The sequence below is a fragment of the Rattus norvegicus genome, chromosome 2 (assembly GCF_036323735.1).
Source record: "Rattus norvegicus strain BN/NHsdMcwi chromosome 2, GRCr8, whole genome shotgun sequence".
Classification (NCBI taxonomy): Eukaryota; Metazoa; Chordata; class Mammalia; order Rodentia; family Muridae; genus Rattus; species Rattus norvegicus.
Genome location: NC_086020.1, coordinates 60,359,337 through 60,380,761, shown reverse-complemented (window position 1 = coordinate 60,380,761; position 21,425 = coordinate 60,359,337). Strand labels below are relative to the sequence as shown.

At 38.1% G+C, this 21,425-nt stretch overlaps 1 protein-coding gene and 1 long non-coding RNA gene across 12 annotated transcripts in view; one reads left to right on the top strand and one right to left on the bottom strand.

Annotated features, from left to right (window-relative positions):
* The window catches only part of Spef2 (sperm flagellar 2), a 182,196-nt gene that overhangs the window by 41,089 nt on the left and 119,682 nt on the right, over positions 1–21,425 (top strand). For 7 of the 8 annotated variants that reach the window (NM_022620.2, XM_039103075.2, NM_001415008.1 and 4 more), the window contains one exon: positions 7,908–8,076. In NM_022620.2, coding sequence (NP_072142.2) covers positions 7,908–8,076 — 169 coding nt within the window. Of the gene's footprint in view, positions 1–7,907; positions 8,139–21,425 lie in introns of those variants that run through there. The other variant, NM_001415009.1, reaches the window with a different exon arrangement.
* The window catches only part of LOC120100738 (uncharacterized), a 54,399-nt gene that overhangs the window by 27,019 nt on the left and 5,955 nt on the right, over positions 1–21,425 (bottom strand). For 3 of the 4 annotated variants that reach the window (XR_005500730.2, XR_005500728.2, XR_005500729.2), the window contains exons 2-3: positions 3,372–3,536; positions 1,088–1,162 (exon numbers count right to left, since the gene is read on the bottom strand). This is a non-coding gene — a long non-coding RNA (uncharacterized LOC120100738). The remainder of the gene's footprint in view (positions 1–1,087; positions 1,163–3,371; positions 3,537–21,425) is intronic. The other variant, XR_005500731.2, reaches the window with a different exon arrangement.

Below are 21,425 nucleotides of genomic sequence, written 5' to 3'. Positions count from 1 at the left end.
GTTCATGATCGTTTGACCTTGTTCCTTTTGGGGCTGTGCAAGGTAGAAAATCATGGAAAGAGAACTATGTGGTAGAGAAGCCCATTGTCTACTGGCAGCAAGAAACTGAAAGATACAAACTAGAGTCCCAATGTCCCCTCCAAGTTGTGCCCTCATGACCTAACTTCTTACTGGACGCCTACCACCTAAGAGTTCCACTCCATGCGAATAGTGCTACAGTTTGATAACCAAGCTCTCAAGCCGTAAGCTATGGAAGTAACTCAGGATACAAACTATTACATATATTATTTCAGTCCCAGAAGTGGAAATAAATGGAGCAGAATAGTGCTCAAAACAATAGTATTTGATCATTTATTTAACGTGCCAAGAGTTACCAATCTACAGGTTCAAGTATTAAACTCCCAGTAAGTTCATATAAATTCATATCACAACTAGATTTCTGAAAACATGGGAAAAAGCACCATGAAAGCCTCCCAGGGAAATACCTCAAGAGCAAAGTATTTCAAAAGATTGTGTATTTCTTCCCATAAACCAGAGAATCCAGAAGTGACACAGTAGTTAGTGTTCAAGTGTCGGGGCAAAGAACTCTCAACCCAGCATCATATACCCAGCTAAAATACCCATCAAGGGAGCCTGGAGACAAGGCTCAGAGTGTAAAAACATCTGTTGCTCTTACAGAGGACACAGGTTCAATTCCCAGCATTCACAGAGTGAGTCACATTATCCATCACCCCAGATCCATGAAATTCGATGTCCTTTTCTGACCTCTATAATATCCAGCCACACATGCGGTGAACAAACACACATGCACATAAACTGCTCCAAAATAAAATAAAAAATAAATGTATGGAAGCTTGAAAGAAAACTCTCATAAACAAAGGAGAGAATTGGCATTGTTAGACATAGTTACCAAGAACATTTGCGGGCAGCATGCCTACCCTCCAGTGGGTGGCTACAAAAATGTTTTCTTACTAGGAAGAAAATTCTTCTGTAAAAGAAAATTATAACTAGGCAAAGCAAAGAAAGAACTCAATAAACAGGGTAAGTGAGAAGAGGATTCCTTTATCTTCTTTAAAAGGCCTGTTACCTGGGGACGTGGAGGTCATTGTGCCACTGTGAAGTGTACTTCTCAATGTACAGACAGGAAGCCTGTTGTCACAATCTGATGAACATACAGAGACATAAAAAATAGGTCATGCTTCTTTGCTTTCTTTGTCAGGAGTAAAATGATGCTAGTATATGTATAAATTGTATACATACAATATGATGTGTTACACATACTGAGTAACCTGTACAGGATATGTTACAGATAGATTAACACAATTTGCAGAAATAATCATTTAATCCAGAGTAAACTGGGAAAAGAAACAAGCAAAGAATTAGAACTCCATGAAATACAAATTAATACACTTCACATTCATATAACAGTTTCATCTCTAAAGATAGTAATTAAAAACAGTGATGGGGAAATCAAAAATATAGCCAAACTTTTCATCTACAAGAAATTAATTTCAAATACAATGACATAGGCAGATTAGAGGTAAAAAATAAAATTATGTAAGCTTTACATATTAATCAAGATAAAGCAGGAAATTTTATATTGGTATCAGACTTTAGAGCAAAGGAAATCCCCAGCAACAGGGAAGAACATTGGTTATGTTCTCTACAGAACCCTGACCATGAACAAATCTCAACAAATTTAAAACACTTTTAGAGTGTGGTTCTTGACTAGTGCAATCGAAAAAGAAATCAATGTAGATCACCCATGCTTCATCAGATGGATATATATATATATATATATATATATATATATGTGTGTGTGTGTGTGTGTGTGTGTGTGTGTGTGTGTGTGTGCAACATAAACTGCACCATAAATAGTAAAAATCAAATACTGTTGGGTAGGCTGAGAGGTGTTAGGGATGGGGGTGAATGTGGTCAAAACTCTTTGTATGAAATTATCAAAGACTAAAAAATGAGAGGTGAAACTCCAAATACTTGGAAATTAAAAACACACTTCTAAATAAATAATCCGCAGATCTAATAGGAAGACTCAAGGGAAATACAAAAATATATTGAACAAAATGAAATGAAAATACAACACAGGAAATCTTGTGGGATACCGAAAGAACAATGCTGGCAGCAATTGACAGTATAAACTCCATTCTTTAAAAAGAATAATAAGTTTCACGTCATTTACACTGCCACCTCAGGAATCTAAAATAAGAAGGGATAAATAAACCCAAGTGGGAAGGGAGGTAGTAATAAATAAAGAGCAGGAAGAAAGAGATGACAACCTATGAATATCAGGACTAAAGCAAAGGACATTACCTCTGAGCCATTAAGGACCAGAAGGATAAGAGAGAATGGTGTGTATTACTGAGCTCGCTTGACTTGCCAACTGAAGACATCAGCTAATTTCACAGAAACAGAAGTGCCACAGAGCACCTATATTAAATGTGGCAGGTTCAGTAACTATTTGAATCTGTATAAGCCTTTAACTCTTATGGAAATTGAATTTGTAATTTTACAAAAATCTTCAAAAAGGCTTTTCACCTCCAGATATTATTATTGAAGATTTCTCCCAAGCATCTGAAGAACAGTTAAACTTCATTTCCAAAACAATTATCCACACCCCTTCCAGAGAAGGAATGATCACAATTCCAACTCGCTTTATGTAGCCACTATTATCCCGTTTTTGTAAATATAGCCAAGACTGTTATGGACCATTCATATGGAAATAAAGTTACTAGAAAAAAAGAATGAATTGGATGGAGTTATGAAGTAATGAAGAGTATGACTTGTTGCTAGAAGGACCCACACACAAATCAATTGATCAGAATAGAGAAGCCCCAGTACAGATTACAAGAAAACCACTCACCTGAATTTGACTAAATTTCTAAAGTAATTTGATGAAAGAAAGACAGACATAGTGGTAAATAATACTGGTGCAATTGGATAATCACAGGCAGGAGAATAAAAAAAAATCTTGACCTTTGAACTACCTAGCATATAACAGATACAAATTTAGTGAAAATAAGTCCTGGGTGGAAATGTAAATATATATATATATATATAATTTTTCATGTGAAAGAATTATTCTGTTGCCCTATGAACAGGCAAAAAGGCCTTAGACTTGATACTTAAACCATGATTTGTAAGACAAAAGCATGACAATCTTTACTTCATTACAATAAAAAAAGTATTGCCTTATAAAAGATAGAAGTCAATAACTGGACTCATAAAATTAGACACCTGCTTTGAGAAAGGCTATAAGAGGTAGAGTTGGATAGAGTGCTTACAGTGCAGCTCGAGCAGAAGAATGGTAGCTTGCATGTGCCTTCCCTAAATTGACCAGAAGAGAAACTACTGACCTCTCAGCCCACAGCAGCCACCATCTTGGCAGAAGTACGTCACTTAGTGATGAGGCCTCAGGCAGGGTGCTTCAGCAGCAGTGCCTGTGAGTGGGTTGTCCATGGTCCAGCAGCCGAAGCCTTATCCACATGCATAGGGACAGGATTAATTGTACTCACAGTGGGCTATGAAGAAGAAAAGGAAACAGGAGGGAGAGAAAAGGAGGGGGGAGAGAGGGGGAAGAAATGAACTTGGTAGAAGGATAATATAAAGATTCACGGTGAGTTGCAGAGTGGGGACGAGTGGGGTATAAGCTAACACACTATTCATTTAAGAAATCACAAAAGAATGCATAGTTTTAAGAAACAGAAAGAAATACACAAAAATAAAACAAAACCAATCCAAACTAGAAAATACATCAAAGAAAGAAAAAACATACTATTATTGAACAATACATACAAAATGTTCAACCTCATTAGACATTAGAGAAATTTCAACTGAGCTCATAGTGAGGAATCATTATCAGAATGTCTGAAATGAGGGAAAATGACAGCAAATGCCTCTGGCATGATGTGTAGAAATCACCCATTCGCTCTAGGTAAGGGTAAAAAATTGATGGAGCACATGTGGACAAGAGCATAGCAGTTTCTTAAACAGCATAATGTACAACTTCCACACAGACATTTTTCCTAAAACATTTCAGATGTATATTGACACAGAAGCCTATGCATATATGCTTGTAAGAATCCATACCATAATAGTTTAAAATTAATACCTACCCATATGTCATTCAGGAAATGTGGTTACATCCATACGATGAAAGATATTGAGCAATTAAAAGAATAAGCTATTGGTACATGACACACCCCGATTGAATATCTGGATAACTATGCTAAATGAAAAACCAATTCCTAAATCTATGTACCGTATGATTCCATCTATAACTGTGTCACCTGAGGCTTAGCTAAACCCCCTGCCTCAACCTATTGATTGTGGAGATTATAAACACATATCACCATGGTCAGATGTATTAGATCTTGTGTGTGTGTGTGTGTGTGTGTATGTGTGTGAATGCATGTGTATTCAGGTTCATGCGTGTAAGCGCATCAGAAGGGGTTGGGTAAAAGCCAGAGGACAACTTGCAGGAGTTAATTCTCCCGTTCTGCAACAGTTGCTGTAGTTTGAGCTCAAGTTATCAGGCTTTGGGAGATCTCTGACTCCCAACACTTTTGGAGCTTACCATTAAGTTAGCCTGGCTGCCCATCAAGTCAGGGATCTACTGTAGGTTTAGCTTTGTCAAAACCCACTTTATTAAAGGTTCTCAAATGCTTAGATCCCTGCTTCTAGCCCATCATCCAAAAGTAGGAGAGAAAAAATGGTAGCTAGCACAAAGGGTTGTGGACCTATTTAGAAGGAGTTCTTGTGAGGTGATTCCAATCGCCATTGTCAGCATACCAGCAATCCAATTCAGTAGTGTCAGAATACCAATAGTCCAGTTCAAAAGTGTCACCAAATACAAATCAGCAGCAGAAGCATAATCCAGCAAAACGCCCTCAAAAAATCCAGCAGAAGGCCCTCACCGAATAGGCATGAGCTGGCAGGAGTGACCAGGATCAGCTGGAATGCCCTGAGAAGTTCTCTGCTGTTTCTCTCTCAACAAAGTGAAGATCGGCAAAGCCTAGAGACCAGTGAAATGTTGCCCAGCTAACAAAGCAGGCACAAATGCTCCATCACTTCTGTTGGTTCCTACTATACTCGCTCCAAACCTCACCTGTGCTCACGGGTCTGTGTCAGCGAAATATCACATGAATCTGCTTCAGCAAAACATCACATGACACAGCCAGAACTCTCCTCTTGAACCTGTTTCTGCCTTCTCAGTACTATGCAGACAACAGTATACTATTACACCAGGCTTTGTATGTGTCCGAGTGGAGAACAGGGCGGTTGGTTGGTCCTGATATCTGAACTTAGCAATTATCAAGGGACTAAAGAATAGATTGTGGGAAGAGAAGAGAATATGGCTATAGAAATGTTACATTAGTAATTTTATGGTCATACGTGGGCTGTGTTTATACTACATTAATATTATATCATGACTAATAGCAATATAGTTTTACTTTTATGAGGTAAGATGATAGATTTCAAACACTTGCAAATGGACACATTCATTTTTAACAAATAATTTTAACATTTTTAATGTATGTATGTATGTATGTATGTATGTATGTATGTATGTATGTGCTAGTGCCCTCAGAACCTATAAGAGGGTATCAAATCCTTTGGAGCTACAGTTGCAGTTGTAAGAGGTCTGATGTGGGTTCTAGGAACTGAACTCAGACCCTCTAGAAGAGGAACATGTTCTCATAACCTCTGAGCCAGCTCTGAAGCCACGTGTAGCTCTGTGTCTAGGAATGGGATCTCACAAAAATTTCTCCCTTCCATGTCAGTATATCCATTGATTGATAATGATTTATTATTATTATTATTATTATTATTATTATTATTCAGGTCTTGTTCATGCAGCCACTTGTAGGAGAGACTGTTTCATAGCAGATTTCCTGATATCCTGGCTCTTATACTTCTGCCCCATCTTCTGTGACATTCCCCAAGGTGTAGACGCAAGAGCTGTGATGAAGATATATCTGTTGGACTTGGGTGCCCTCACAATCTTTTTAATCTTGGTATCACATTTACTATGGTTTTCTGTGATGGTTTCCATCTGCTATAAAGAGGAGCTTCCTTGATGATGGATGGTAACTGAGATAAGATGTGAAGTGTTAGCAAAGTGGTGATAGCAGAAATGTAATAAAAAGTCATGGGAGGGAGGGGATATGGGAGTGATTTGAGGGAAGGTACCTGACGTAGCAGAAAAGGGATAGGGAAAAGTGATGTCATTCATTTTCACTTTAACACATTAAGCATTTTTAAGAGGGTATGAAGTAGAGAGGAGAAGGGGCGGATATGAGAGATTATGGGGTGTAACAATGATCAGTATATTGTATGAAAATCTCTAAGATTACTAAAATATATTTAGAGAGAGAGAGAGAGAGAGAGAGAGAGAGAGAGAGAGAGAGAGGAATTACAGTTTAAAAGAAAGGAGAACATTCAGGCCAGAAGCCACTGCAAAGGGTTTTCTTCCTCTTTAACCTCAGCAGATCCGGTGGGGAAAAGTGTGAGGTTGGAGTCCTGAGGAATGTTATCAATATTCTTGGAGACTAGAGAGCAGCATTGGAAAGCATCTCTGCTTTGTCCACCATTACATCCTTGTGTGTGAGAACAGTTACAGTAAGGACAGATAGCTGTGGGTTTTTTTTTCTTTTTTTCTTTTTTTTCTTTTTGTGAGTGAAATACGTGGAGTAATTTAATGGATTGCAAGTACAAAGCCAGAGAACATCCACAAATGTCATACTGAAGTTACTAAAAGGAATATTAAAATTCTGCAAGAAGAAACACGGGCCATTTTAGCTTTTCACTCTGGTAAGTGAGGGAGTAAGAAGAGAGAATCAACGCCCGCATAGGATGAGAGCTGATTTCTCAAGACCCTTGGCCACATGCCTTTTAAATGAGAAAGGTTTTTACACCTGTTCCCAATGATCAACAGATCCTTTCACCCCTTCTACCAGCCCCTGAGTGTCTCTGTTTTAACCTACATCTTCAAATACACCATTTCTAGGCACACTGTACTCATGAAAGGATAAAGTGTCTGTGCTCTTGTAGCAGGGCTATTCACTTAGCGTTTCTTCAATTTCCATCCATGTTGTAAATACATTTTTTTTCTGAATTGTGATTTCAAACTCTAGATGAACCATTTTTTTCATTTTCCTTTTAGTGACATGGTCAGAGTCATACCAGCCCACATTTTGTTCCCTCAAAGGTGTTTTCTGGTCACTCTGTCCTGATTGCCTTCTCTAGGCCTCAGCTTAGCAGACATTTCTTCAACAAGGCTTCTCTCCAACCAACAAATTGGACCAAGTCAATCTGTTACTTTCTCCCATTGTATTATTCTCAGCTGCACCTCTTGTTTATGTAATTCCCTCATCACAGAGCTGGCTATCAGAGGCTAGGAACTGCATTCGCTCTTGTACCTCGAAAAATATCTGCAATTAAATGTTGCTTAGTGTCACTGGCTCTCCAAACATCATTCTTATCGCCTGCACCGTAAGAGAACAGTTTATCTAAAACAATGAGCATGAGCCAAAAACTGAAGCTTAATTCCCAGCTTTGGTATCAAATGACTGCAACCTTAAGACATGGTTTAAATGATGAAACATTTCACTCCTGTGAGCAATGACTGAAGTAAGTGGGTACCAAGGCTCCTTTAAGATAACAGTTTACTTGTGTGCATATCATTGTAACAGGAAAGTTTAATGAATATTGGTAATGTTGACATTGTACATGTGATTATCCTTAAAATTGTTCAAAATAGTCATTTATGTTTGAGTCAAATTAAGGGCAGTCATTTATATACATATAGCATAAGACCAATGATCAAGGTAAGGTGTGCATTTCGCTAAACTCTTCATTGATCACTTCCTTTATTCTTTTTGTCTCAATAGTCTTATTCCACACAAGATGATGCGTGATTGGAAAGAACTGTTTTTTAGTGGAAATCCCATATATGAACAGACTTCTCATACACATGGACAAACAGAATCCACTGAGGATCACCATGTAGAGTTGAACAAAAGGAACTTACTCGATAGCAAAGATTATGAAGACTATAAGGTACAAACTAATATGGAATAATTTGAGTGAATGAATCATAATAAATTTTTTCTTAATGCTAATCTGTGGCATTTTGTTTAATTCCTATTAATGAAAATAGACATTTTACATTTACATTTTCTCTTGTGTTAATTCATGTATATGACTAAGTATTACCTGCTTTGAGTATTCACTACTATTATCTGTTGCTCACGGTAATATTAGAACAATCTAAAAGTAATTAAGTGCGCTACATTGAGCAAGCAGGTGTCAGAAGAATGCTTCACTAGAATTTTTCTTTCATGAGTTGTCTACCTTTGTTTCAAAAACAATTGTTAAAGTATCATTTTCAAAGTAACTTACCTCAATTGTATATTGTTTCATAGGTTAACATAGGTTATGATTTAGAGTGGCATAAATTCATATAATAATTTATTAAGATAATAAGAATATTGGGTGCAAATTGCATATTCTATATACCTTTTCAGTTTAAAGTTATTTTATATTTAAATTATACATGTTTATTAAATCAGTGTGATAATTTGATATAAGTATATGATACATATGGCTTGTAACAATTTATGATATATTTCGTATTAAGAGTTCAGAGGTTCCCAGAACAAAGAAATCATTAATGTTTCAAGGAAATAGAAATGCCATTTACCTGTCCAGAAACCTTTGGGATTAAACAGTGGATATTATTCACTACTAACTGTAGACCTCTGGTCTCTAATCCCTAAGCACTGGAGACATTTGGTACCTCAATTTATGAAGTAAAGATGATGATGATGATGATGATGATGATGATGATGATGATGATGATGGTGATGGTGATGACAACGACAATGATACTTATCTTATTTCATCTTTTATTAAGCTCACTTAAGATGGTAAATTTTAAACATGCATTCCAATGGAGTGTGCATTAGATTTAAGTAACACATACCCTTCTTACCCCGTTGCCTCCATTTCACCCTTAGAAATGAAGATACAAAAGCAACAGGTCTTGAATGCAAATTCCAGGTAAAAAGGTACAGCCATGAAATGAAGAATAAGAATGTTTATGGTTACAAGTATCGCTGGCCTCTAGGTTAGCAAATACAAGACAAAACCAGGAATGAATGAAGGGGGATTAGCGGATCACTGACAATCATTGAATAGTTGATAGACAGGTATTATGAGGATGGACACATAAAATGAATTCATGACAATGACCAGGGCAGTGGACGAAACAGCACTGTTGTGTAGATATTAAAGGAACTTATGACTGCAGTAAAAGGTTAAGAAAACAGTATACAACTATGAGGACTAAATGTACACCTTATTCTAATTGAATGGCAATGTATTTATATCCTCCATAGGATTATTAGTTATTTTTGGCCTGACTAAAAACTTAAGAACTACATATAGATTTTATTTACTGTTGCTGTGGAATATTGCCTGCAATATGTGTGTGTGTTTATATATATATATATATATATGTATATATATATGTATATATATATATTTACCATATATATATATTGTAATGTCTCATGAGAAAAGATGTTTTTGATAAATATCAAACTACATTAAGGTATTTCTTCCATCATCAATGAAGAAATCATTGATATCCAATTAATGCCAAACCATCTGACAGCGTTAGCTGATTCTTAATTCAGTATTTGTTCCCCGGTTGTTCCTTGAAACCGTTTAGTTTACTCTTCTTTTTCTCATAAATCAGGAGAGGAGGCAGGCCACAACTGAGCATACCTCTGTGTGTCTAACTATTTTTTTTGTTTGGGAAATGATTACCACAGGAACACATTTGTCTTGCCCACATCCTGAGGCCCATGGCATACATACTTCTTTTGCAGGAAATTGTCGACTCTTGTTAGAGGTTTGTTACTGTCTGTCAGCCCAGTGCAGTTCATTTTGTGCAGCATCTTGGCTGGTTTTGTTTTGTTGGTTTTGTTTTGTTTTGTTTTGTTGTTGTTTGTTTATTTTTGTTTTGTTGTTGTTGTTGTTTTTAGAAATAAAAGTTTCCCTACAATTTCCTTATGAATATGCTTTGTTCTTTTTTTCTTTGTTCTTTTTTATTACTTATTTAATTTAATAACATTTAAATGTTGTCCCCCTTCCCAGTCTTCCCTTTGCAAACCCCCTACCCACCCCTCTTCCCCTTTGCTTCTAAGAATGTGCTCACCCACCCACTCCAACCTCAGCCCTTTAGCATCCCCCTTCCTTGGGGCAACAAGCCTCCACAGGACTAAGTGCCTCCCCTCCCACTCCCACTGATGACAGATAAGGCATCCTCTGCTATATATGTAGGAGGAGTTATGGACCCATCCACATGTACTCTTGGGTTGGTGGTTTAGTCCCTGGGAGCTCTGAGGTCTGGTTAGTTAATATGGTTGTTCTTCATATGGGGTTGCAATCCCCTTCTGAACCTTCCATTCTTCCCTTAATTCTTCCATTGTGGTCCTGGGCTCAGTGCAATGGTTGGCACTGTTGCTGGCAGAGCCTCTCAGAGGACAACTATACCAGGCTCCTATCTGGAAGCACTTCATGGCATCAGCAGTAGTATTGGGGTTTGGTGTCTGCAGATAGGATGGGTCTCAAGGTGGGTCAGTCTCTGGATGGCCTTTCCTTCAGTCACTGCTCCACTTTTTGTCCTTGTGTTTCCCTTGGACAGTAACAATTCTAGGTTATAGATTCTGAGATGGGTAGATGGCCCCATCCCTCAACTGGGAGCCATGTCTCTCTACTGGAGGTGGTCTCTTAAGGTTCTATCTCCATGCCATTGTGTATTTAGGCTAATGTCATTCCCCATTAGGTCCTGGGAGCATCTCCCATCCATGGCATCTGGGATTTTCTACTGGGTTCCCCTCCCCCCACTACATAATTCTATTCATTTTCCTGGCCCTCTGGACTTTTCTCCAGTTTTTTCACATACCCGATATGCTCTTCCCTTTCCCCCTCCCCTCCACCAGCCATGCCCCTCCTTCACTCTGCCTCCTGTGGTTATTTTGTTCCCCCTTCAAATTGGGATTGAAGCATCCACACTTTGGCCTTTCTTCTTGTTAAGCTTCATATGGTCTGTGAGTTGTATAGTGGGATATGCTGAGCTTTGGGGCTAATATCCACTTAACAGTGAGGACATACCATGTATGTCTTTTTGGGTTTGGGTTACCTCACTCAGGATGATATTTTCTAGTTCTATCCATTTGTCTGCAGAATTCACAGTCATCTTTTTTAATAGCTGAGTAGTATTCCATTGTGTAAAAGTACCACATTTTCGGTATCCATTCTTCTGTTGAGGGTCATCTGGGTTGTTTCCAGCTTCTGGCTATTATAAATAAGGCTGTTATGAACGTAGTGGAGCTCATATCTTTGTGATATGTTGGAGTATCTTTTGAGTATATGCCCAGTAGTGGTATAGCTGGGTCTTCAGACAGAACTATTCCAAATTTTCTGAGGAACCACCAGATTGATTTCCAAAGTAGTTGTACCAGCTTGAAATTCCACCAGCAATGGAGTGTTTCTCTTTCTCCACATTTTCATCAGCATGTGCTATTGCCTGAGTTTTTGATCTTAGCCATTCTGATTGATGTAAGATGAAATCTCAGGATTGTTTTGATTTTCATTTCTCTGATGTCTAAGGATGTTGAACATTTTTAGGTGCTTCTCAGCCATTCAAGATTCCTCAGTTGAGAATTCTGTTGAGCTTTGTACCCCGTTTGGTAATTAGTTATTTGGTTCTCTATACTCTAACTTCTTGAGTTCTTTATATATATTGGACATTAGCCCTCTATCGGATGTAGGGTTGGTAAAGATCTTTTCCCTATTTGATGGTTGCCATTTTGTCTTATTGACAGTGTCCTTTGCCTTACAGAAGCTTTGCAATTTCATGAGCTCTCATTTGACAATTATTGTTCTTAGAGTCTGAGCTATCAATGTTCTATTCAGAAAATTTTCACTCATGCCAATGTGTTCAAGGCTCTTTCCCAATTTTCTTCTATTAGATTCATCATATTTTGTTTTATATATAGGTCCTTGATCCAGATCAACTTGATCCTTTTACAGAAAGATAAATATAGACCGATTTGCATTCTTCTACATGATTACCTCGAATTAAAGCAGCACCATTTGTTGAAAATGCTTTCTTCCCCCCACTGTATGGTTTTGACTTCTTTGTCAAAGATCAAATGACCATAGTTGCATGGGTTTATTTCTGGTTCTTCAATTCTTTTTCATTGATCTACATGCCTACCTCTGTACCAAAAACCATGTGGGTTTTTTTATCATTATTGCTCTATAGTACAGCTTGAGGTTGTAGATCATCTCCCCCAGAGATCCTATGCTACCAACTTAACAGCACACCTGAAAGCTCTAGTACAGAAAGAAGCAAACACATCTAAGAGCAATAGAGGGCAGGAAATAGTCAAACTCAGGGTTGAAATTAGCCAGTTAGAACCAAAGGGAACAGTACAAAGAATCAACCAAACCAAATGCTGGTTCTTTGAGTAAATCAACAAGATAGATAAACCCTCAGCCAAACTAACTAAAGGGCACAGAGATAGTATCCAAATTAATAAAATCAGAAATTAAAAGGAAGATATAACAGAAGCTAAAGAAATTCAAAAACTTTTCAGATCCTACTATAAAAGTCTATACTCAACAAAACTGGAAAATCTATATGAACTGGATGACTTTCTAGACAGATACCACATACCAAAGTTAAATCAGGATCAGATAAACCATCTAAACAGTCCATAACCCCTAAGGAAATAGAAGCAGTCATTAAAAGTCTCACAACCAAAAAGCCAGGGCCAGGTGGTTTTAGTGCAGAATTCTATAAAATCTTCCAAAAAACCTAATACCAATACTTCATAAACTATTCCACAAAATGAAAATAGAAAGAACACTAACTGATTCATTCAATGAATCCACAGTTATGCGGATACCTAAACCACACAAAAAACCAACAAGGATTTTTTTCAGATTAATTTTCTTTATGAATATTGACGCTGAAAAAGCCCATATTTGTTATTGCTAAATTTACTCAAGATTTCTTTTTCTAGAAGTAAATGCAGATCTTCAAAAGTATTTGCATTCTTGACATACTTGACCAATGTCTGTGCCTTCTTTCTCTAAAAAACTGACAACATCCACGTTTGAGCTCAGGTCTGTAAGAATGTATACTGTCCTAGGTATCTTCCCATCCTTCATGCTCTATTTCCAAAATGGCTACATGTAAAGTAGTGCTGGCAATGAATGTTTCTAGAAATCTTCATCTCCAAAGAAGGAACATCATCATGGACTAGTCATCCCTAGTGGGTTCCCAGGAAGTTTTCATTGGGTAGTGATAATGACTTATTTAACTAAGAGTGTGGAAGAGGTACTTAAGAGCTACTAATAGACACAGGGAGCTGCTCAGCCAGGTTCTTCCAACCTTTCCAGCATTTGTACTGATATACAAAAACAGATAACAGGTCCGTGATTCCTCACGGTGACTTTGTGACCTTCCCAAATCTCAAATCATGCCCAGACTCTGGTTCCTATTGGGAAAGTTCTCTTCCTTATTCTCTTCCTTTATTTCTTCCCCAGCAGTCTATTTTTACATACACATCCTACCACAGTGGCTTACTGAGTGAATTTAGTACAGTTTCTACATCCTTGGATTCTGCATCCACAGAGTCAGCCAGTCACTTTCTGTGAACCAACAAATGATGATTCACATAAAGACCATTTCATCCTGTCTTTATTCCCTAAACAATATACTTTAATAACACATTTCAATAGGATTTACATGATAATAGAAATTCTAAATACAGTGATAATATAAAAGATACAGTGTGATGTTCATGAATGATATGCAAAACTTAATATTTTCCATAAGAAACTTCAGCTTCCCTTATTATGATTTATAGTCAGTCCCCATACGAAAGAGTGATAGGCTAAAATTTGGTGTTTGTATTAATTTAATGAGTTACTAGCTGTAATTTTCTTGAGTCACGCTTTGCTAAGCCTCTGTATAACATTTTTTTTCTGTCCCTGCAGTAGTTGGATTTTGTATCATTTGAAAGAAAGCTATTTCCTCTTTAGCACATCATCTTACTTAAACTTCTTAGTAATGGCTTTTCAGTCACAGTTATTTTTACTTTTAATGACAAAATGTTTTGATTTATGATCATTTGAGCTTATGGTAGTTGCTTATGACTACTCATGGACTAGGCTTCGTAATGTGCTTAATCTTCAAATATATTCATATAGTAATAGTTCTCTTTACCAGGAGTTTTTCACAGATAATGGGAATGAGGAACAAAGTGAGAAATGGAATTATTGTCCTAAACAGCCTGAGTGTTTTTACTTGTAGATTCCAGCCATCATTCTGTTTGTCCTCCACATCCCACTGTGTGGTATTGATTAGATACTCAATAGACTGAACTGATGAGAGTGAATGAGCTTTTCCAGCATGGATTTTTACCTTCCTCCCTGACTTCCCAGCACATCTGAACCAACCTTCATACTTTCTACAATCCATTTCTTTTTAGGCAAGATATCACTTAGGCTTATACCCTTCATGTGGCCTGACTCACAGGGTACCAAGCCCAGGGAGTTTAGTCAATGGATGCTAGGGTCATGTAGATTCATCATTTCTTTCATTCGATGCAGGTTTCATAGTGGAAGTCCATACACTAGGTGGATTAAATGACAGATGTTTATTTTTAAAAGTTCCAGAGCCCTGAAGTCTACATTAAAGTTACTGAGCAATTTAGGTCTGTAGTGAAAGTTCCATTTCTGGACTCCAGATGGCCACCATTTTTTAATGCATTGTTAAGTTAGAAAGCAAAAGAAATCTGGCCTCATTCTTCTCATATAGATAGGGCCCTCCTTTATGACTATTCTATATAGTTATATACACCTAATATTCCTTGTATGTATATGAATTTAGGGATGACCACTTACTATTGGATAATCAACTGGGGAGTTCATCTCTCGGGAAGACTATTTCTCCTGCTCTCGGTATTATTTATGGTCGATTTATTTCAAAAGAAAGAAGTCTCAGTGGACTTTTAAATGATGGCGGTGGTTTTTAATTAATCTTAAATATTAATGTAGAGAATTTGCTGCATAATTTTAGAAGGCTCTGAAAATATGCCTCCATGTTATCAGATAGGAGATGGTAAGGGTTGCTTTAGAGTAGACAGAGTAAGTAGTTGCTACCACAAAAAAGAGTTCAGATGTCACCTAAGGACACTCTTCTATAAATATTCTGCCTGCCCCGAATCATTATAGCCTTGAAGAAGCACGTCGGCACCTGATAAAATTAAATGTTTCCTTGGGTTATTAACAAGAGTCACAATCAGCTGTCAGAATACTGAAGTGCTAGGAAAAGTTTGGTGTTGAAAGAAATATGCCTGCTCGCCAAAGCTTTTCTTTTTATTGTGTTTATGGACAATTTCATACATGTTTATAATGCATGTCAACTACTATATCTCTCAAGCTTCATTCTTAAATGCCATTCAAGTGCCATTCTTCAATGCATGTTGTTTGATTTAGTTTGCTTTGCTCTGCTTTGCCTTTGTGACCCACCACGTTTCTCAAGGGCCTTCTGTATGACAATGAGTTTGGAACTGTCCATTGGAGCCTGGTGATCTGACCAGCAGGTGAACATCTGAAGACAGTGACTACTGTCCCCCAGAATCTCCACTACCATATAGTTCATTCGGTAGAGACAGAGCTCCTTGAGTCTCTCTCCAACCCATGACTAAATGACAGACCTTGTCTTCTGTAAGCCTACTGGACACAATAGCAGCTGCTATGGAATCATAACTACAGCAGCTCTTAGCTGAACTGTCACCTCCCTGTTGACTTTAAGTTTTCTTTTGTTGTTTTGAATCAGGGTGGTCATAACCACTAAAATTGTTTTGGGAGAAATGATATGAAGTCCAACATGATCCTCTTCCAAGGACGCATAGGTGTCAGGAGAAATTCAGGAACATCAAAGTCTTTTGTCATTTTTTTCAGGATGTTATGCTTTCTGAAAGCACTGGGCTGCTATAATTCTCAGGGTTCCAAATTAAGGTCTTGGAAGGGGCAGAGTAGCTTACAAAGCAAAGGAAAGAAACACGATAGGAATCTGAAGTTTTGTGGTGACTAAGCTACTCCTTCAGTGTAGAATCTGGATAGGGCAAGCCCTTACCCACAGCCTGCACAGTGTTTTTACTGAATTTCACTCAGCAGTATTGAGTATTCAAGAGAAAGGGTCTCTTACAGACTGTTTAGCCACCCCTTGTAATCAGACCTGTAGTCCACTGATAGTAACTGTCGAATCTAAAAAGGTCTCTGTCTTAGATTTCAGAAGTAAAAATCTCATACAGCTTACAGCTGCTGAACTTCTTTTAGCTTCAGGTGCTGTAAGATAAAGTGACTAGTTTGCTCAGTAAGTTACTAGGTTCCCTCAAGGGTGAACCTACGGTCTTCACAGTGATCTGTGTTAAATACTGGGAAATTGGCCATGCTAAACTAAGATTCCTTAAAGAAATAAGTACATCATAGATAGAACTGGATTTTGTGTAGGCTAGTGTCAAACATGACTGTTTCAATGAAAGATTGACAGAAGCAATGGTTAGGACACAAATCATTGGATGACTGAGAAATAGCAGTCTTCAATCAGAACTTCATTACATTTTCTGATCAATCAGAATAATGGAAGAGGTCGAATGACAAGGCACTAGGTACCTAGAATCCTGCTTCTATCAAAATCACCATTCAACTCACCCTGAGATTGCATATAGCAAGTGAAATGGAGTCAACTTGTGCTTTTCTGTGATGGCTATTGGGCTCAGACAGTGTTTCCTGGAAGTAGGTACAACCTTTACCCTGCAGGCACACCTATCCTGCCAGAGCAAGTAAAATATAGACACTCTCATCCCATGGCTTCTCTGAAATCTGAAGGCTAGACTGTCTGGGAGATACCTAAACCATACCCAGACTTGATTGGAAGTCTAATGACTTATCAAAACTGCCAGACTCCTTCCCCTGAGTAAATTTACTGTTTAGAACTGTTCTAAAACCTCCAATCCAGAGCTTTTCTCAAACACAGGACCCACATCACCAGTCTTTTCCATTGAAACCTGGCTATCAAACCATTCCCATACAGAGTTCCAGGAGCCTTGGGGAGACGTCAGCTCACATGAACTGAATGAGCAGTTAGGCATGACACATAACCACCATTTTTGCTTTTCCTAAGAATCCTGTGGTATTAGCATGAACTTGAGTTATAAAACACAAATCAAGGAAGCACCCCTCAGAACTTTGGAAAAGTTGAAGTAGAGAAAGAATGGAGAGAGATTATAAAACCAAAGAGGAACTAAATGCTGAATTCCTGCCTTACTTTTCCTGGGCAACACAGCTTTTCCCCCTGAAAGCCAAATTTCCCACATGTAATAGCTAGAATACTGGCTAGAATATTCTAGTTAGTCTAGAATAACTATAATAATTATAATTCTAGAATGTCACAATAACTAGAACTTCCAAGTCACAGCAGCAAGAAACAAGAGATGTACTTCTATTCTATTTAACGTCCTCGAAAGGCCAGACCTTGCCAGAGGATGAGCCAGGAGGTCTGTGACCAAGATCAATTGTGTGTTCAGATGAGTTGTGCATTCACAATGGTGAAAAAGACCCAAAACAGGAAGAAGAGAGGTAAGATGGAGACAGGGCCTTAGCAGTTTGCCAGTGGTCAAAGCAAGTAGGGTAGAACTACACAAAAGAGAAACAAGCCGAGAAAGAAATTAGGGAAACGACACCCTTCATAATAGACCCAAATAATATAAAGTACCTCGGTGTGACTTTAACCAAGCAAGTAAAAGATCTGTACAATAAGAACTTCAAGACTCTGAAGAAAGAAATTGAAGAAGACCTCAGAAGATGGAAAGATCTACCATGCTCATGGATTGGCAGGATTAATATAGTAAAAATGGCCATTTTATCAAAAGCGATCTACAGATTCAATGCAATCCCCATCAAAATACCAATCCAATTCTTCAAAGAGTTAGACAGAACAATTTGCAAATTCATCTGGAATAACAAAAAACCCAGGATAGCTAAAACTATCCTCAACAATAAAAGGACTTCAGGTGGAATCACTATCCCTGAACTCAAGCAGTATTACAGAGCAATAGTGATAAAAACTGCATGGTATTGGTACAGAGACAGACAGATAGACCAATAGAACAGAATTGAAGACCCAGAAATGAACCCACACACCTATGGGCACTTGATTTTTGACAAAGGAGCCAAAACCATTCCATGGAAAAAAGATAGCATTTTCAGCAAATGGTGCTGGTTCAACTGGAGGTCAACATGTAGAAGAATGCAGATCGATCCATGCTTATCACCCTGTACAAAGCTTAAGTCCAAGTGGATCAAGGACCTCCACATCAAACCAGATACACTCAAACTAATAGAAGAAAAACTAGGGAAGCATCTGGAACACATGGGCACTGGAAAAAATTTCCTGAACAAAACACCATCAAGAATCGACAAATGGGATCTCATAAAACTGCAAAGCTTCTGTAAGGCAAAGGACACTGTGGTTAGGACAAAACGGCAACCAACAGATTTGGAAAAGATCTTTACCAATCCTACAACAGATAGAGGCCTTATATCCAAAATATACAAAGAATTCAAGAAGTTAGACCTCAGGGAGACAAATAACCCTATTAAAAAATGGGGTTCAGAGCTAAACAAAGAATTCACAGCTGAGGAATGCCAAATGGCTGAGAAACACCTAAAGAAATGTTCAACATCTTTAGTCATAAGCGAAATGCAAATCAAAACAACCCTGAGATTTCACCTCACACCAGTGAGAAGGGCTAAGATCAAAAACTCAGGTGACAGCAGATGCTGGCAAGGATGTGGAGAAAGAGGAACACTCCTCCATTGTTGATGGGATTGCAGACTGGTACAACCATTCTGGAAATCAGTCTGGAGGTTCGTCAGAAAATTGGACATTGAACTGCCTGAGGATCCAGCTATACCTCTCTTGGGCATATACCCAAAAGATGCCCCAACATATAAAAAAGACACGTGCTCCACTATGTTCATCGCAGCCTTATTTATAATAGCCAGAAGCTGGATAGAACCCAGATGCCCTTCAACAGAGGAATGGATACAGAAAATGTGGTACATCTACACAATGGAATATTACTCAGCTATCAAAAACAACGAGTTTATGAAATTCGTAGGCAAATGGTTGGAACTGGAAAATATCATCCTGAGTGAGGTAACCCAATCACAGAAAAACACACATGGTATGCACTCATTGATAAGTGGCTATTAGCCCAAATGCTTGAATTACCCTAGATGCCTAGAACACATGAAACTCAAGACAGATGATCAAAATGTGAATGCTTCACTCCTTCTTTAAAAGCGGAACAAGAATACCCTTGGCAGGGAATAGAGAGGCAAAGATTAAAACAGACACAGAAGGAACACCCATTCAGAGCCTGCCCCACATGTGGCCCATACATATACAGCCATCCAATTAGACAAGATGGATGAAGCAAAGAAGTTCAGGCCGACAGGAGCCGCATGTAGATCGCTCCTGAGAGACACAGCCAGAATTCAGCAAATACAGAGGCGAATACCAGCAGCAAACCACTGAACTGAGAATAGGACCCCCGTTGAAGGAATCAGAGAAAGAACTGGAAGAGCTTGAAGGGGCTCGAGACCCCATATGTACAACAATGCCGAGCAACCAGAGCTTCCAGGGACTAAGCCACTACCTAAAGACTATACATGGACTGACCCTGGACTCTGACCCCATAGGTAGCAATGAATATCCTAGTAAGAGCACCAGTGGAAGGGGAAGCCCTGGGTCCTGCCAAGACTGAACCCCCAGTGAACTAGACTGTTGGGGGGAGGGCGGCAATGGGGGTGGATGGGGAGGGGAACACCCATAAAGAAGGTGAGGGGGAGGGATTAGGGGGATGTTTGCCCAGAAACCGGGAAAGGGAATAACACTCGAAATGTATATAAGAAATACTCAAGTTAATAAAAAATAAAAATAAAAATAAATAAATAAATAAGAAAAAAGTTAAAGAACATAAAAAAATTGAAATTTCGTTGTATGAGACAATAATAATTTTGTTATAAAAATAAATCAGAGTGTAATAAAAGAAAAAAAAAAGAAAGAAAGTGAAAATCGCAGTCATTGGTACATTCTTTAAACCAGTTCAGGAGGCCTAAGGGAAATTCCAGGATAGGAGTCCAATTAACCTGGCCACATAGAAATTCTTCCATTTATACATTATTTCTCATTCATTACCATTTTAAAAGAAATGTGTTATTTGTCTGTTTGTTTGTTTGCTGCCATTACAATCCAATTCTTTAGTTTAATGGAGATGATTTCTTAAAACCACATTCTATATCTTTTGTTTTTTTAATTTACAAAAAGTGAATCTTTATTGTAGTTGAGGAAGTGAGAAATTCCAAGACCCAGGTGCTCTAGCCTGACAGCACATGGCAGAGATCGGATTCTTAAGCACTTTACTGAAGCATGTGCCTCATGAGTGTGAATTAGCTTGTTCACCTCCTAGAACATCCCTAGAATGGTCATAATAATATTGCACTGGTAATTAAATTCCAACCTGGAGCTTACAAACATTCAAATCACTCACGACAGACAATTTTCTGTGAAAGTGTTGCAATATTCATTTGCAATCACTTAGTGCTACTCAACAACCAGTCACGTAAACAATACCCATACTTTCCTGGGATTCCTTTTCTGTCTCTGGAGCTAATCATTGGCATTCTATGGTAACAGCTTTGAACTGCTTTTACACCACTTAGTGCCTCCTTTTACTTAGTACTTCCTTTTATTTAGTACTTCCTTTTACTTAGTATCTCTTTTGCTTAGTACCTGTGTTTATTTACTTAGTACCTCCGTTTATTTAGTACTTCCTTTTACCTTGTACCTCCTTTTACTTAGTACCTCCGTTATTAGTGCCTCCTTTTCCTTTGTACCTCTGTTTACTTAGTACTTCCTTTGGGTGGACTCCTTTTGTAACATTCACTTCTTTAGGGTACCTAAATGCCCTTTAAGTGCAACTTTTTAAATTTTTCGAGATTATGATTGAATTGCAACATTCCCGACTCTTCAAATTCTCTTTCTCTATCTCTCTCTCCCCTCTCTCATTATTTCATTCATACATGTGTATTTGTCTATATTGATAAGTATACATTTTACAGTCCACGAAATGAATGCTCCCTGTCTGTTTCCTAAGCTGACCATTTGGAACACAACAGCCAATTGATGTACTCTTCCCTGGGAAAGGCCACTTTTCCCATTCCCAGACTTCCCCTTGGTTGCCTACACA